At 55.5% G+C, this 15,649-nt stretch overlaps 2 protein-coding genes across 4 annotated transcripts; one reads left to right on the top strand and one right to left on the bottom strand.

Annotated features, from left to right (window-relative positions):
- The first annotated feature begins 326 nt into the window (after positions 1-326).
- On the top strand, positions 327-6,723 carry CABP4 (calcium binding protein 4). Its single transcript, XM_054438453.2, has 6 exons — positions 327-762; positions 1,161-1,191; positions 1,272-1,415; positions 2,538-2,647; positions 3,346-3,493; positions 3,606-6,723. Exons 1-6 carry the CDS (start codon positions 397-399, stop codon positions 3,632-3,634), a joined length of 828 nt encoding a protein of 275 aa, XP_054294428.2. The 5' UTR covers positions 327-396; the 3' UTR covers positions 3,635-6,723.
- Positions 6,724-9,307: 2,584 nt separating this feature from the next.
- Positions 9,308-14,262, bottom strand: TMEM134 (transmembrane protein 134). Of its 3 annotated transcripts, XM_054438450.2 has the most exons (7): positions 14,010-14,262; positions 13,016-13,080; positions 12,489-12,578; positions 12,300-12,376; positions 10,037-10,081; positions 9,786-9,839; positions 9,308-9,652 (listed from the first exon to the last, which is right to left on the bottom strand). In XM_054438450.2, exons 1-7 carry the CDS (start codon positions 14,181-14,183, stop codon positions 9,570-9,572), a joined length of 588 nt encoding a protein of 195 aa, XP_054294425.1. In that variant the 5' UTR covers positions 14,184-14,262; the 3' UTR covers positions 9,308-9,569. The 3 variants fall into 3 exon arrangements, with proteins under 3 accessions (XP_054294425.1, XP_054294427.1, XP_054294426.1); XM_054438452.2 differs by lacking the exon at positions 13,016-13,080 and having other exon boundaries at positions 14,010-14,261; XM_054438451.2 differs by lacking the exon at positions 10,037-10,081 and having other exon boundaries at positions 14,010-14,255.
- Between the last annotated feature and the right edge of the window lie 1,387 nt (positions 14,263-15,649).

The raw sequence follows: 15,649 nt of genomic DNA, 5'->3' as shown, positions 1-15,649 counted from the left end.
GCCGATGTCACATATGGGCTGAGTCTTCTGCGCCCTAGCATTATTCCCCATGTTTTATAGATAGGGAAACTGAGGCTGGGAGGGGAATTTGCTGGATCCCCTGGCTAATAAGTGGCAGATCTGGCATCTGAGGCTCATGGCAGCCACCATGTCCTGGTGCCCCTTGCTTCTGACCAAGGACAGTTCTCTGGACCCATCTGGCTCTGCCCTGGCCAGCCCTGGAGCAGAGGACCGGGATTAGGGCCAGGGCTGCCTGCCTCACTTACCCTAATCCCCCTCAGAGCCCGATCCTAGGCTCTCAGCTGTAAGAGTGGGGGTGCATAAGCAGCTTTATGGGTCCTGAAAGCCAAGGGTGTCCAGGGGTGCAGTGTCTCTGAGCCCTGTTATCCCTCCCCCATGGCCACAGAGCAGGCAAGGGGGCAGCACGGCCCAAACCTGGCCAGTGGCCCTCAGAAGCCCCCTGCGGGGGTTGTGACTCCCAAGAGTGATGCAGAGGAGCCCCCGCTGACCAGGAAGAGGAGCAAGAAGGAGAGGGGGCTCCGAGGGTCTCGAAAGTGCACTGGCAGCTCTGGGGAGCAGACAGGCCCTGAGGCCCCGGAGAGCAGCAATAACCCTCCCAGCACTAGAGAGGGGCCGGCGAGCGCACCCCCTGCATCCCCCGGGCCGGCCTCTTCTCGCCAGTCCCACCGACATCGTCCTGACTCCCGGCACGATGCTGCTCAGAGGACATACGGGCCCCTGCTCAATCGAGTCTTTGGGAAGGTTAGGTGGGACCTGGGTTGGGCTGGGGGTCCCGGGGGTGGGGCTGGAGACACACCTCTTGGGCTCAGCTCACCCTGCCCCTGAGAGGCCCTCTGCCTCTTCTGCCCCAGACTGAGCCTGGGCTGTGGGGCAGGGTTGCTGTGGTTTGGGGAAGGGTGGGTCTCGGGCCAGCGTGGGCGGTAGGCAGAGCCAGAATTCACACCAGGGCTCTGTGGGAGCTCCAGGCCCCAGGAGCACAAAAGGGAGCTTGCTCTTCCTGGGTCCCACGAGGCTTCAGCGTCCTTTTCCTACGCTGGTGGGGCTGGGCCCTGCCCAGGCCAACATGAGCAGGGGATGGAGGAGGAAGGATGACAGAGCCGTGGCTGGCCCTGGGGACATCATGGACTCTCCCTCTGCAGGACCGCGAGCTGGGCCCCGAGGAGCTAGACGGTGAGTGGCTCTTGTTGCTGGCAGGGGGTGGGAGCTGTCCCTGAGCCTGGCCACCTGAGCTTGACCTCCCTCCTCCACAGAGCTTCAGGCCGCCTTCGAGGAGTTTGACACTGACCGTGACGGCTACATCGGCCACCGGGAGCTGGGCGACTGCATGCGGACCCTGGGCTACATGCCCACCGAGATGGAGCTCCTGGAGGTCTCGCAGCACATCAAGATGCGCAGTCAGTGCGGGAGCCTGCCCGGGCAGCCTGCGTAGTTCAGGGGTCACGAGGGGCTGGTAGGAGGTGGCCCTTGGGAGTCCATCGGGGTGCCAGTGGGAGTGAGGGAGGGTGGTGGTTTCCAGGCAGGGGCACCGGGTTCAAGCTCCTCCCTCTCTGTGTGGGAAGGCAGGCCAGCAAGGCGGCCCGGAGACCCAGGAGAGCCCCTTGGGGCTCAGGTTGAGGACCCTGGCTCGGGATGTCTGTTGCCATGGCCGCTATACACATTTGCTCCTTCCACCCGAGCCCTTCCTGCCTCGCTCGCCCAGAAGCCCCTGGCTCAGTGATAAAGTGCTGTCCGCTGATACTAGTCACCTGGCACCCTCTCTCTTTCTCTTTCTGTGACCCTGCCTCAGCCCTGTGCCCTGGTGGCAGCTGCCTGAATCGGGGTCGCCCTGATGGGAGAGGACCCCACCCATGCCTTGCGACTCAGTGTCTGATAGCAGGAACTGTGTGGTTCCCCTTCGCTGGTTTGTCCTCAGACAAATCTCATATTAACTTCATTCCAGGACTCCTGCATTTTTGCCTTAAAATTTCCAAAATGGGGATGTGATTTACAATTGAGGTGGACATTTGGTGTCATGCTTTTCTGTCCCCAAAGCTGTTGCGTGACCATGAGTGCTTGGTGTGACTGATGGCATCTTAAAACTGAGGCACGGACCACATGGGTGTGTTCGGAGGTGGCATTTATTGCTGCCCACTGGGCTCCAGTACTTCATGGCCATGAACCTGAGCCCCATGGAGTAGGCTCCTCGCCCTGCTCCTAGGATGAGGAAGGGAGGATCAGTAAGTCAGCCAGTGCCACGCACATCAGCAGCGGGGCCAAGACTTGAACCGGGCACTATCTGGCTCCAAAGCCTGATCTCTTCCTTGCACACTTGGGTTCTTCGCTAAGAGCAGAAGCAGCCCTGGCACCCCAGCAGCCAAGGACAGGGGTTCCAGCCTCCTATCTGCTGCAGGCATGGACATGGGTGTTTCTTCCTAGGTGCAGAGCCTGGGGGTGGGGGTGCCTGGCCTGTGGGATGTCCCTCCTTGGGCTTCAGCCCTTATGCCCTCACCATTGTGATACTCTTCCTGGGTCCGCAGTGGGTGGCCGTGTGGACTTTGAGGAGTTTGTAGAACTGATAGGCCCAAAGCTGAGGGAGGAGACGGCGCACATGCTGGGGGTGCGAGAGCTGCGCATCGCCTTCCGAGAGGTGCGGAGTGTGGTGAGGTGGGCAGAGGGGGGCAGGGCTGGGTGGCATCCTTGCTGGCCTCTCACTCAGGTCTCAGCCTTGGGAAGGCCTAGAGCCCTGCAGGCGGTGGGACTGGGGCCCAGGGATGGGTCAGAGACGGTTCAGCTCACTCCCAGCTAGAGGATCCGCCCAGGGGGACTTCCTGGAGCAGGAGGCAAACCACCTCGGTGTGGGAGGGTGTGGAAGGTGTGCATGGGCAGAGATGGTAGGCAGGGCAGCATCTAGGTACAGGCAGTGGTAAGAGTGGAACTGGCTGGCCGGGCGCGGTGGCTCACGCCTGTAATCCCAGCACTTTGGGAGGCCAAGGTGTGCAGATCACCTGAGGTCAGGAGTTCGAGGTCAGCCTGGCCAACATGGCAAAACCCCATCTCTATTAAAAATACAAAAATTAGCCAAGGGTTGTGGTGGGCACCTGTAATCCCAGCTACTCAGGAGGCTGAGGCAGGAGAATCACTTGAACCCTGGAGGCGAAGGTTGCAGTGAGCCGAAATCGCATCACTGCACTCCAGACTGGTGACAGAGCAAGACTCCGTCTCAAAAAATAAAATAAAATAAAATAAAATAAATAAAATAAAATAAAATAAAAAATAAAAGAGTGGAGCTGGCTGCAGGCGGAGGCAGCTTTGGGTGGGAGGGGCTGAGCCTTGTGGGGACCTTAGTTTGACAGGGACAGGGATGGACGAATTACGGTGGCGGAGCTGCGGGAGGCGGTACCGGCTCTGCTCGGGGAGCCGCTGGCGGGTCCTGAGCTGGAAGAGATGCTCCGAGAAGTGGACCTCAATGGGGATGGCACCGTAGACTTTGACGGTGAGTCTCCTTCCCGGAAAACCCTCCCGTCCTTCCAGGGCCTAGGCTGAGCCCAGCACCTCCTGGGATCCCTGACGTGGACTGACTCAAGCCCTGCCCTTCTGTCCCACAGAGTTTGTGATGATGCTCTCCCGCCACTGAGGCTCCAGGAGGGAATATCTGTTGCTCCTGCGGCCCCAGACACCAGCCGTACCCAGGCTGCGGCCCTCCCCCAGGAGCCTCCAAGATGGAGACCCAGCAGCCCCCAGACTACGTCTATCCCTCAGAACACCTGGCCTCGATGTCGGCTTGTTATGTTATCTGCCCACCCTCGTCCTTACCTCCTCCTACTCAAGCTGCCTGGAGAAGACCTGCTCTCAGCTGCCCACCGTTCCTCAGTGCGAACAAGATTTGCGTCTCTCCAGACCTCTGGGAGGTAGGGAGTTCCCTGGCACTGGCAGCATTCAGTGGGGACCCCCCAGTGGTATGATGAATGGAGAGGATGGCTGGACCCCTTCCACTACTTATGTTTATAATTTTTTTTTTTTTAATGAACTTGAGCCGGGTGTGGTGGCTCACACCTGTAATCCCAGCTGTCGGGGGGGCAGAAGCAGGAGGACAGCTTGAGCCCAGGAGTTCGAGACCTGCCTGGGCAATATATCGAGACCCCATTCTCCACAAAAAGGAAAAATAAAAGACAAAAAGCAAACAAACAAAAAACCAAAAAACCCAAGTGTAAAAAAGTGAGCTTGAAAGAAAGAAAGGGATGATGGCTCCATGTATCAAAGACAAAGAAATCGAAGCTGGGGTTGTAGGAGGGAGCTGACCCTGTGGGGGTTTCAGATCTGGATAGAGGCTTGGGCGCCTGGACTCCTACACCCATGAGTGACAGAAGAACCGTATGAGTCTGGGGAGCAAGAAACAAACCCCCCTGGATATATTCCAGGGTCTCCAAAGGCTAAGATATTAATCTGTCTGCACTGAGCAGTCATAGAAAGTGGCAAGGATACAGACGTTCATGGCCTGGAGTGGAAACAGCTGCCCTAAAGAGCCTAGAACTCCAGGGCCTGCCCTTCAAGCAGGCGTGTAGTCTCTCTCCAGGGTGTGAAAAGCTGAAAAAAACTGGAAAAAACCCTGCCGCTCCCAAAGGGGAACTTGTGATAAAAACTACAGATTATTGGGCCGGGAGTGGTGGCTCATGCTTGTAATCCCAGCACTTTGGGAGGCCAAGGTGGGTGAATTACCTGAGGTCAGGAGTTTGAGGCCAACCTGACCAACATGGTGAAACTCCATCTCTGCTAAAAATACAAAAATTAACTGGGCGAGGTAGCATGCACCTGTAATCTCAGCTACTCGGAGGTTGAGGCAGGAGAATCACTTGAGCCTGAGGGTGGAGCTGCCGTGAGCTGAGATCACACCATTGCACCCCAGCCTGAGCAACAGATCGAGACTCCGTCTCAAAAACAAAACCAAAAAACCCTACCGATTATAAAAGTGAAGAAACCACCATGAAGGAGACGAGACAGAGACAAAAACGAGAGGACTGGCCTCTCAGTGTACATAATACAGCCGCCTAAGAGACCACAAGATACATGCAAATAAAAGACGGCTAAAAGGGGAAGAGAGATCAACATGCAGTAACAGGATAGTATGAAGAGAGAACTGGAAGATTTAAAAGGTAACCCAACAGGCCAGGCGCATGGCTCATGCCTGGAATCCCAGCACTTTGGGAGGCCAAGGTGGGCGGGTTGCTTGAGCTCAGGAGTTCGAGACCAGCCTGGGCAACATGGTGAAACCCTGTCTCTACTAAAAATACAAAAATTAGCCAGGCCTGGTGGTGCTTGCATCTGTGGTCCCAGCCATTCTGCAGGCTGAGGTGGGAGGATCACTTGAGCCCAGGAGGCAGAGGTTGCAGTGAGTTGAGATCGCACCACTGCACTCCAGCGTGGGCAACAGAGTGAGAATTTGTCAAAAAAAAAAAAAAAAACAACAAAAAACCATGGCTTCTGTTAAAAAAAAAGAGTATATTATATATATATACATATAGCCATTGGAATGAAAAAATAATGGATAAGCTAAACAGCAGATTAAACACAATTTAAAGAAGATTAATGAACTGGAAGCTATATCTAAGAAATCACTTATAATGTAACACTGAGAGACAAAAAGATGGAAAATATTAAAGGGTAGTTAAAAGTCACTGGAAGGCTGGGCGCGGTGGCTCACGCCTGTAATCCCAGCACTTTGGGAGGATGAGACGGGCAGATCACGAGGTCAGGAGATCGAGACCATCCTGGCTAACATGGTGAAACCCCATCTCTACTAAAAATACAAAAAAAAAATTAGCTGGGCGTGGTGGCGGGCGCCTGTAGTCCCAGCTACTCCGGAGGCTGAGGCAAGAGAATGGCGTGAACCCAGGAGGCGGAGCTTGCAGTGAGTCAAGATCGCGCCACTGCACTCCAGCCTGGGCTACAGAGCGAGACTCCGTCTCAAAAAAAAAAAAGGTCACTGGAAGACTGGGTGTGGTGGCTCATGCCTGTAATCTCAGCATTTTGGGAGGCTAAGGCAGGAGGATCACTTGAGGCCAGGAGTTTGAGACCAGCCTAACAGCAAGACCCTGCCTCTTAAAAAAATAATAAAAAAATAAGCTGGGTGTAGTGGCTCATGCTTGTAGTTCCAGCTATTCAGGAGGCTGAGGTGAGAGGATCATTTGAGCCCAGAAGTTGGAGGCTGCAGTGATCGTGCCACTGCACTCCAGCCTTGGTGACAGAGCAAGAGACCCTGTTTCAAAGAAAAAGACAGATAAGTCCTTGGGAGTCTCAGACGGAGGAAGTACATAGAGAATGAGCAAGAAGCAATAACCAAAGAGATAATGGTTGAAAATTTTCCATAAAGACTTCCACAGACTTCAAGTCCCCAGACTGAAGGAGCAAACTGAAGTCAGAGTAGGGTAAATAAAAATAAATGTATATCTGGATATATCCCATTGAAACTGCAGAATATAAAAAGCAAATTTTATAAATAACTGGAGAGAAAAGTCAGATTCACGGTGTTCTGTCAAAGTGTTCATGTAGACTAAGGGTGGGGAAACTTTCTGTAAAGGGCTGGACAGTAATTATTTTCAGCTTTGAGGCTTCGGTCTCTGTTGCAGCTGCTCACGCAACGTGCTGTTGAAGTTTGTAGTGCAAAGTCAAGTCAACAAATGAGTGTGGCTATGTCGGAAATTTTAATAAATAACAGTAAAACTTCATTTATTGACATGGAAATTTGAATTTTATATAATTTTATGTCATAAAATCTTATTATTCTTTGACTTTTCTCCAACCATTACAAAATATAAAAACCATTGTGTGGACTACACCTTGCTGATTCCTAATGCAGACTTCTAATGATGGGAATCACCACTTCTGAAATTGCTTTCTGTTAAGACTGTAGAATGAAGTCGGGCAAGGTGGCTCAGGGGTTGGAGACCAGCCTGGCCAACATAGTGAAACCCTGTCTCTACTAAAAATACAAAGATTAGCTGGGCATGGTGGCATGCGCCTGTAGTCACAGCTACTGAGAAGGCTGAGACATGAGAATCGCTTAAACCGGGAGGCAGAGGATGCAGTGAGCCAAGATCGCGCCACTGCACTCCAGCCTGGGAGACAGCGAGACTTGTCTCAAAAAAAAAGGAATAAAAAGTTGTTAGCTGCGATTCTGTGTTAATTGCCTGTTTGTTCATATTCAATGGTTTTTGTCATTTTTCCTTTTTCCTATGTTTGTTCTGATTATATTTATTGAAATGTAATTTTATGTCTAATTAATCTGATAAACTGTGGACTTGTATTCTGTTTTTTTTTTTTTTTTTTTTTTTTTGAGACAGAGTCTTGCTCTGTCGCTCAGGCTGGAGTGCAGTGGCGTGATCTCAGCTCACTGCCACCTCTGCCTCCCAGGTTCAAGCGATTCTCCTGCCTCAGCGTCCTGAGTAGCTGGGATTAGAGGCACGTGCCCCCATGCCTGGTAATTTTTTTTTTTATTTTTAATAGAGATGCCGTTTCACCCTGTTGGTCAGGCTGGTCTCGAACTCCTGACCTCGTGATTCACCTGCCTCGGCCTCCCAAACTGCTGGGATTGCAGGCATGAGCCACTGTGCTCAGCCTCTGTATGTTTTTTATTTCATTTTTCTAGTTTTTAAAATTTTTATGTTATTGTATTTTTTTTTTTTTTGGAAATAGTTCTCAGTCTGTCTTCCAGGCTGGAGTGCAGTGGTGCAATCATGACTCCACTGCAGCCTCCCAGGCTCCATGATCCTCCCACTCCAGCCCCCCAAGTGGGTGGGACTACAGGCGCCCCACGCCTGGCTAATTTTTGTATTTTTTGTAGAGATGGGGTTTTGCCATGTTTCCCAGGTTGGTCTCGAACTCCTGGGCTCAAATGATCCTCCCACCTTGGCCTCTTGAAGTGCTGGGATTACAGGCATGAGGCACGGCACCCAGCTAGTTCTTCTTCTGAAAGTACTGGACCATGATGGATTAGAAATGAAAACTGGTCCTTTACCATAGCTAGTTGGGGGACCACTGGTTTAGGAGTTCCTGCATCCAATGGGTGCCCCCTAAGTGCCTTGAATGGGGGATGAGGGTGGGAAGTCTGTGGGGCCTGGAAAGGTGGGAGCGAGAGCAGGAGTCTGGGTGTCCATTCCTCTAACTCGGAATCCTGAAGGCCCCGCTGTGTTGGGTGCTGCAGACAGTGGTTTGTGGGGCCCGTGTTTCGGTGGGGGAGATAGACTGTGCGGACAGGTGCACCAACGGGGCCTCCCAACCCTTGCTCACTCAGCCAGCCTCTTGGTTGGCCGGTAGGGGAGACCAGCTCAGTGCCGGTTTCCTTCTCCCTCCCCCGCGGTGTCATGGGAAGAGCCCTGGGCTATGTTCCTAATTCTGCCCACCACCGGCTGGCTGTCTTTGGGTGAGTCAGTCGTTATCTGTAAAATGGGACGGAGGTAGTGAAGATTACAAGATATAACTCGTGTTCAGTGCTTAGCGCAGGGCCTAGTACCTTTTCTTTTTTTTTTTTAAATAGAGATGGGGTCTCGCCATGTTGTCCAGGTTGGTCTCGAACTCCTGGGCTCAAGCGATCCTCCCACCGTGGCCTCTCAAAGTGCTGGGATTACAGGCATGAGCCACCGTGCCAGGCCATCCTGGGGTCTTTTAACAAATTGATAACTGGTAGCTACTATGATCTCAGATTTCAGGCTTCTCAAAGATTCTGTTTCTTCATAAGATTCTGAAATGCTGATTTTCCAAAATTCTGAGATGGTTTGTTTCTAACGTTCTGCATTTCTAAGTCTTTGATCACTGAGGGTGTCTGTCAGGCGCGGCTTCCTATGCCCTCTGCCCCCAGGTTCTCTCGACCTCTGGGACTGGGAAGGAGGGCAGTGGGTGGAGGGGGCTGGGCAATTGCCTTGGCATGGCCTACATTCAGGGCTGGCTGTGGCAGCCCAGGGCCCCAGAGCCAGGCTGGAACTAGGATACCAGCCTCCAGGTCCCAGGCCTGCGTCATCTCTGCGTGCCCTCGGCCAGGGCCACCAGACAGAGACGGACTGGTTGAGTCATCCAAGGGCTGGGGGTGGGGCAGGCTGTTCCGGCCGCCTCCTGGCTGGCAAGGCAGGAGTCCTACGCCCAGCTCTGCCCCTAACATGCCCCATGCCCTTGGGCAAGCCTCAGCATCAGGGCGGCCACTCGTTTGGTGGTGCTCGAAGCCCTTCAGCCTCAGGGTCAGTCCTTGGGAGGGGGGCTGTGGTCAGGCTGGTGGGCTGGGCTAGCAGTGGCAGGACAGGAGGAGAGCAATTGCCTCTGGTGGAATTAATTACTCTTTTATTAGCACAAAATAACAGCAACCTAGCAGCCGCACGGCCCGAAAATAAGTTAAGGCACAGAGCAGGCGAGGGGCGGCTTTCCCAGGGCCAGGCCTGCATGCCCCAAACTTCCTGAGCAAACTCCCTAGGGGCTGGGGTTTCGAGGGTCCTGGAGGGCCTCTTCCCTTGAGATGAGGGGAACGGAACAGGGCGCGGGTCCGAGGGGCGCCCCCGTGGACGCAAGGAGTCCACGCTGCGCCGCGGTCACTTCTCGAAGTAGGGCAGGTAGAAGAACTGGAAGCCCCGGTGGCCCTTGACCGCGCAGTAGATGAAGATCACGTGATAGACTGCGGGGCGGGGCGGGGCCTGTCAACGCCGAGGCCCCGCCCCTCCCCGCAACACCGCCCTCAGTCCAGCCCCACAGCCCCTCCCCTCCCCTCCCCGCGGCCCCGCCTCTTCCGCTCCGGTGCCCGCTCGCACCTCCAGGCACCAACAACAGGAAGCCCGGCACGAAGAAGATGGCGCTGGAGACACCTGCGGGAGGGACCAGAGCCCGGTCAGGGCGAGAGGGAGGAGGCTGCGAGGCCCGCCTGGCTGCCGCTGACTGCCTGGGCAAGCCTCACTCCCGGCTGAAAAGGGGCCGTGTACTGCCGGGAGTTGGGAGGGCTTGCCGTGGACCCGCGGACACAAGACGGGTGTCCTCTGCCTGTGGGGGCGGGAGGGTCGCTCACCTGGAGAGGGCGTCGCCTCCAGTCCCACGCCGACCAGGATCAGCACTGCACACAGACGGAGCAGTGGTGAGGGCGGGGGCTCCCACCCCCAGCCCGGCTCAGCCCTAAGGAATGATGCCCCCCACCACCTGAGCTGAAGGTGCCCTAGGCAGAGACCCTCCCCAGGAAGCTCACCAAGCTCTGTTTCCAGAGCAAGGCACTGAGCAGGCCCTGGGAAGTGTGTGAAAGGAGAGATTTTTCTTTGCTCCTTGGGGTGGGCTTTTAGTCATTCAACAAACATTTATGGAACACCTACTGCGTGCCTGGTACTGGGAATTCCGCCCTGAAGGGCAGATAAGGTCCCTGCCCTCATGGCCCGTCTTTAGTGGAGGAACCAATAAGAACCTGAAAGCTAACAGTACAGGTGATTGGGATATGGGGGGTAAGAACAGGGCAATGCAGGAGTCCTGGGTCCCCAGTTAGAAGAGTGATGGGGGAATGAGGAGCTGGACTTTGGGCTCTGCAACAAGGGGGGTAGTAAGCTTGGGGGCCTGGGGGGCCACCATGGACTGCTTTGTGCATTGCCCAGACTACTTCAAAAAGGGTGGGCCAGGTATGGTGGCTCATGCCTGTAATCCCAGTGCTTCAGGGAGCCAAGGCAGGAAGATCGCTTGAGGCCAGGAGTTCGAAGCCAGCCTGGGCAACATACCAAGATCCCCATCTCTATAAAAAGTTAAAAAAAAATTAGCCCAGCCCAGGCGTGGTGACTCATGGCTGTAATCCTAGCACTTTGGGAGGCCGAGGCAGGAGGATCACTTGAGTTCAGGAGTTCAAGACCAGCCTGGGTAACACAGTGAGACCTTGTCTCTATTATTATTTAAAAAAAAAAAATTAGCTGAGCATGGTGGTACATGTCTGTAGTCCCAGCTACTAGGGAGGCTCAGCTGGGAGGATGGCTTGAGTCCAAGAGTTTGAGGCTGCAGTGATCATACCACAGCTCTCCAGCTTGGGCAACAGACCAAGACTCTGTCTCTAAAAAAATAAAAAGGGCTGGGCATGGTGGCTCACGCCTGTAATCCCAACACTTTGGGAAGCTGAGGTGGGTGGATCACCTGAGGCCAACATGGTGAAACCCCATCTCTACTAGAAAAATACAAAAAATTAGCCAGGTGTGGTGGCGGGCGCCTGTAATCCCAGCTACTCTGGAGGCTGAGGCATGAAAATCCCTTGAACCCAGGAGGCGGAGGTTGCAGTGAGCCGAGATTGCGCCACTACACTCCTGACTGAGCCACAGAGCAAGACTCCTTCTAAAAAAAAAAAGAAAAAAAAGAAAAAAAAAAAAGGGGGGGTATAGGGGATGATGGGGGCTGAAACTCACTCCCTGCACCCTACAAAGGCCCTCTAAGGCGCTCTGGTAGCCCCAGGCTTGCCTTGCTGGGTTGAGAGGAAAAATGAAAGAACTTGGCAGCACTACCAGGGCCGGTGTACAGCGGTGCTGGGAAGTGGCAGCCCCCTCCCCCGCACTCAAACACCCTGAGCAGAGGCCAGACTCTGTGCCAGGGGCCTGGCTGGCTGGGGAGCCTTGGCCTTCCTGGAGAAGCGGAGAGATGAGCCAGGGTAGCAGCCACAGTTAGTCCCTCCTTATGGATCACTCGTGACCCCAACCCTGGATACTTTCTGGGGACTCTGCCTCCTCTACCCCAAATAACGAGGTGCCTGGGAGCCAAAGAACACCTGGTGTGAGATCTGCCTGCTCTGGACCAAAAGTTCCCGCATCTGAGCAATGGGTAGGAGAGGGGTGCTTGTCAGCGCTTAGATGCCAGACAAGGGGAAGTGCCAGGTGCCCTGCGGCTCTGCACTGGCTGGGCACTCGGCATCCCTGAGCCCCTACACGTGGCTTCTGGGCACCACCTCACTTGTAGGACTTCTGTAAGGTGGGAAAATAAAACTGCCCTGCACCTTGCCCAAAGCAGACACAGAATAAATGGTAGCTGCTACACTTCTGTTCCCTAATGGATTAAACAGGTTAAATTTTTTAAAAAAGGAAAAGTCTTTGGAGTGATAAGCCAGGTTCCATTTTCAGCTATGTGTGATTTCCTGGCTGTGTGCCCAGGTCACAAGGCCTCTGTCTCCTCACCTGTAAAATGGGAGTGTGATGATGGCAGCCAGCTGCCTCCCCAGGATGCTGGGAGGCTCAATGTCAAGGGGGAGGCAGAGCCTGCACAAAAGGAGGGCAGAGCCTCCCACGGGGCCCCTCTTGACCCCAACCCTCAGGGCCACTCACCCAGCCCCAGCAGCAGGAGCAGGAAGGAGGCCAGCACCACTCGGCGGTTCTTCTGGATCAAAGGGTGTTGAGTCCAGCTGCGTGGCAGGAGAGCAGGGTGAATGTGAAGGAGGTGGAGGGAGGGGGTGCAGGAGGCTGTGGGGGCAGAGCCAGGGCTGCTTGGCTGGGGGCTCAGGTGGGCAGGCTCACCTGCAGCAGGTGTTGTAGGAGCGCTGGGTGCCGCTGCTGATGGTGCTAAAGGACCACTGGGAGCTGCGGATGGAAGTTCGGCCGGAATCCCTGCCAGGACAGGCGCCCAGTGAGGGGCAGGGAGGCAAGGACGGGGTTGCTTTGGGACAGGAGTCCTGATGAAGTGCAGGGCGTGGTGCAGGGACTGGGGCTGGCCCCTTGCAGGATAGTGGGCCCTGAGAGACCTCGGTGGGTGAGGATGAATTCAGGGGCTGGGGATGAGCTAGGGGTTTCTGTAGGACAGGTGACCTGTATGAAGGTGGGGGCCAGACCAGACTGGGGGTTTCTGAAAGAGGTGAGTACAGGTGGGCACTAGGGTAGGGTGACCCTACAGTGTAGGGGACCCTGTGAGGAAAGTGAGGGTCAGGCTAGGAATCAATAGGACAGGATGGAAGAGAGTGAGTGAAGTGGGGTGGGTGACTGAGCAGGGTCCCTGGGGATAGGAGCTGGGGCTGGGGTACAGGGGTGGGTCCCCACCTGGCCCTAACCTGGTGCTGACTCCCCCATCCGGCTCCGGAGAGGCCTGGGCTCCATCCTCATCGTTCTCCAGGTTCTGTTGCAGAACACAGGTCTGAGGGGGGTTGCTGGGCTGGGGCCCTTCCTCACTCCCTTCCCGGGGAGAGAAAAGCAGGCCCACACAACCATTTGCCTGGCCGCCTGGCAGCTGTTCACCTGGCCCTCTGCCCTCCCCGCAGAACGGGTTTGGTGATTCACAGAAACCAGGTAGGAGGTGGGTGGATGCCAGGGCTTTGGGGAGCAGGGGCCTGCACGGATCCCAGGGAAAGGAGAGCTCCCAACTTTGGGAGTCAGGGTGGAGCTCTCATTCAGTGGCCTAGAATGGGAGCTTGGGAATTGGAGTGCCAGGGAAGGCCAGGCCCAGGGTTCCCAGGTTCAAGGCACAGGGATCTGGTCCAGGTCTCCAAGAAAAGCAGCCTAGGGTTGGTGGAGGTTTTCTGGGAAAATGGGTTTTTCTGGTTTAGTGGGAGCCAGAGGGTGGGCAAGGACCGGTCATGTGAGAGGAGCTCCAGCTCTTAGGGGTGGTGGTCGGATTAGGGTGAGGGCTTTCAGAATAGAGAAAGGCGTGCGGGTTCCCATCAGCTTAGCTGGCCTGGGGCACAGGGGATGCTCCTGCGTGTGGGGCAAGGTCTGGTTCAGATACAGAGGAGCTCCCCCAACCCAGCGGGAGCCAGGTGCGAGTAGCCAGGATGAGTGGGGAATCCGGCTGGGCTCCCCAGCTGGAGCTGAGGGATGAGTTCCCGGGCCCGGGCTCTGGGCTCTTCCCGGTTGGCTGGGGCCCGGTATCGGAACCGGGAGGGCCTGGGCGGGGCTCTGCATCAAGAGTCACGTCCGCGGGGCGGGGAAGCGGTCTCGCGCTTCAGCTGGGGCCTCTAGGCAGATTCTCCCCCGAGTTGAGGCCTTTGGGGCCCGGCCTGGGGTCCCGTCCGGCCGGGGGCAGGGGGTTAGGTGGGCCGGGCGGTTCACCTGGTAGCGCAGCCGGGACTGCTTGTCCTCGTCAGCCACCTCGAACCGGGCCCGACGCTCGAAGTGCAGCGGCCCAAAGCGCGCGACCCCGCTGGACTCGGGCCCAGGGCCCGCGTCCTCCAGGGACAGCTCGAAGGCATCATCAATGCTGAACTGGGGCCGGGCGGCGCTCATGGCCCCGGCCCGCTCAGGCGCCGTGCGCCGCCGCCATCTGCGCCCACACACCAAGCGTCGCCGCGGCCCCGCCCCCCCATGCCCCGCCCCTCCGACCGTGGCTCCGCCCCACGTGCCGGTCCCGCCCCCGTCCGCCCTAAGCAGGCCAGAGCTGCCGAGCCCCGAGCGGGCTGATGGGTTGGAGCCTCTTCCAGACGGAGCGCGCCCGCCCCGTGACGCCACTCAGTGGCCGCCATGGCAAGCGACATCCCGTGCCGGGCTCGGACACAGCCCTCAGTCCTGTATGTGGGGGGCTTGGAGGGGCTTCCACGCCCCAACCTCCAGGTCCCTGACAGGGCGTTTTGCACCGCAGCCTGTTCCTCGAGTGCCAAGGAGACTCCTGGGAACTGTTTCCCCACCTTACTCACAACAGCCCCGCACCGGAGGGGTGCTCTCCCCATTTTTGCAAATGTGGAAACCGAGGCTCAGAGAGCTTATGTGTCTTCCATTTTCCAGTCCAGTCTCCAGGCAGCAGCCGAAGTGATCTTTTAAAACAAATCTTTTTATCTGTGTGTGTTATTCTGAAAAACCTTTTTAAAAATTATGCTGCTGGCCTGGCTTGGTGGCTCCCTCCTGTAATCCCAGCACTTTGGGAGGCCGAGGCGGGTGGATCACTTGAAGTCAGGAGTTCAAGACCAGCCTGGCCAACAGCCGAAACCCCGTCTTTACTAAAAATACAAAAATTAGCCGGGCGTGGTAGCGCATGCCTATAGTCCCAGCTACTTGGGAGGCTGAGGCAGAAGAATTGCTTGAACCCGGGAGGCAGATGTTGCAGTGAGCCAAGATTGAGCCACTGCACTCCAGCCTGGGTGACAGAGCAAGACTCCGTCTCAAAAAACAAAACAAACAAAAAACCTTTCCTTGGTTTTCCATTGCACTTAGAATAAAATCTGAACTCTTGGCAGGGCACGGGGGCTCACACTTTGGGAGGCCGAGGCGAGTGGATCACTTGAGGTCAGGAGTTCGAGACCAGCCTGGCCAACACGGTGAAACCCAGTCTCCACTAAAAATACAAAAATTAGCTGGGCATGGTGACCAGTGCCTGTAATCCCAGCTACTTGGGAGGCTGAGGCAGGAGAATCGCTTGTACCCTGGAGGCAGAGGTTGTAGTGAGTGGAGATCACACCACTGCACTCCAGCCTGGGCAACAGAGCAAGACTCCATCTCAAAAAAAAAAAAAAAAAAAAAAGAACCGTGGTGGGGGGCAGTGGGAGTGGAAGAGCAGAAGTACTCTATGAATTAGGTGGACCTGGGTTCAAATCCCCATTCTACCACTTGGAAGTACTTGGGACTTTGGTAAACCCCTCATTCATTTCTGCCACAAGTATTTATTAAGCATCTATTTAGGGCCAAACACTGTTTTGGGCACTATAGATACAGTGGTGAATAAAACAGTGCAAAATGAGACAATTTCAAGTGCTGTGTGA

Source organism: Pongo pygmaeus, chromosome 9 (assembly GCF_028885625.2).
Source record: "Pongo pygmaeus isolate AG05252 chromosome 9, NHGRI_mPonPyg2-v2.0_pri, whole genome shotgun sequence".
Taxonomy (NCBI): Eukaryota; Metazoa; Chordata; class Mammalia; order Primates; family Hominidae; genus Pongo; species Pongo pygmaeus.
The sequence above is the reverse complement of the archived record's forward strand: the minus strand, read 5'-3'. Positions and strand labels throughout refer to the sequence as shown.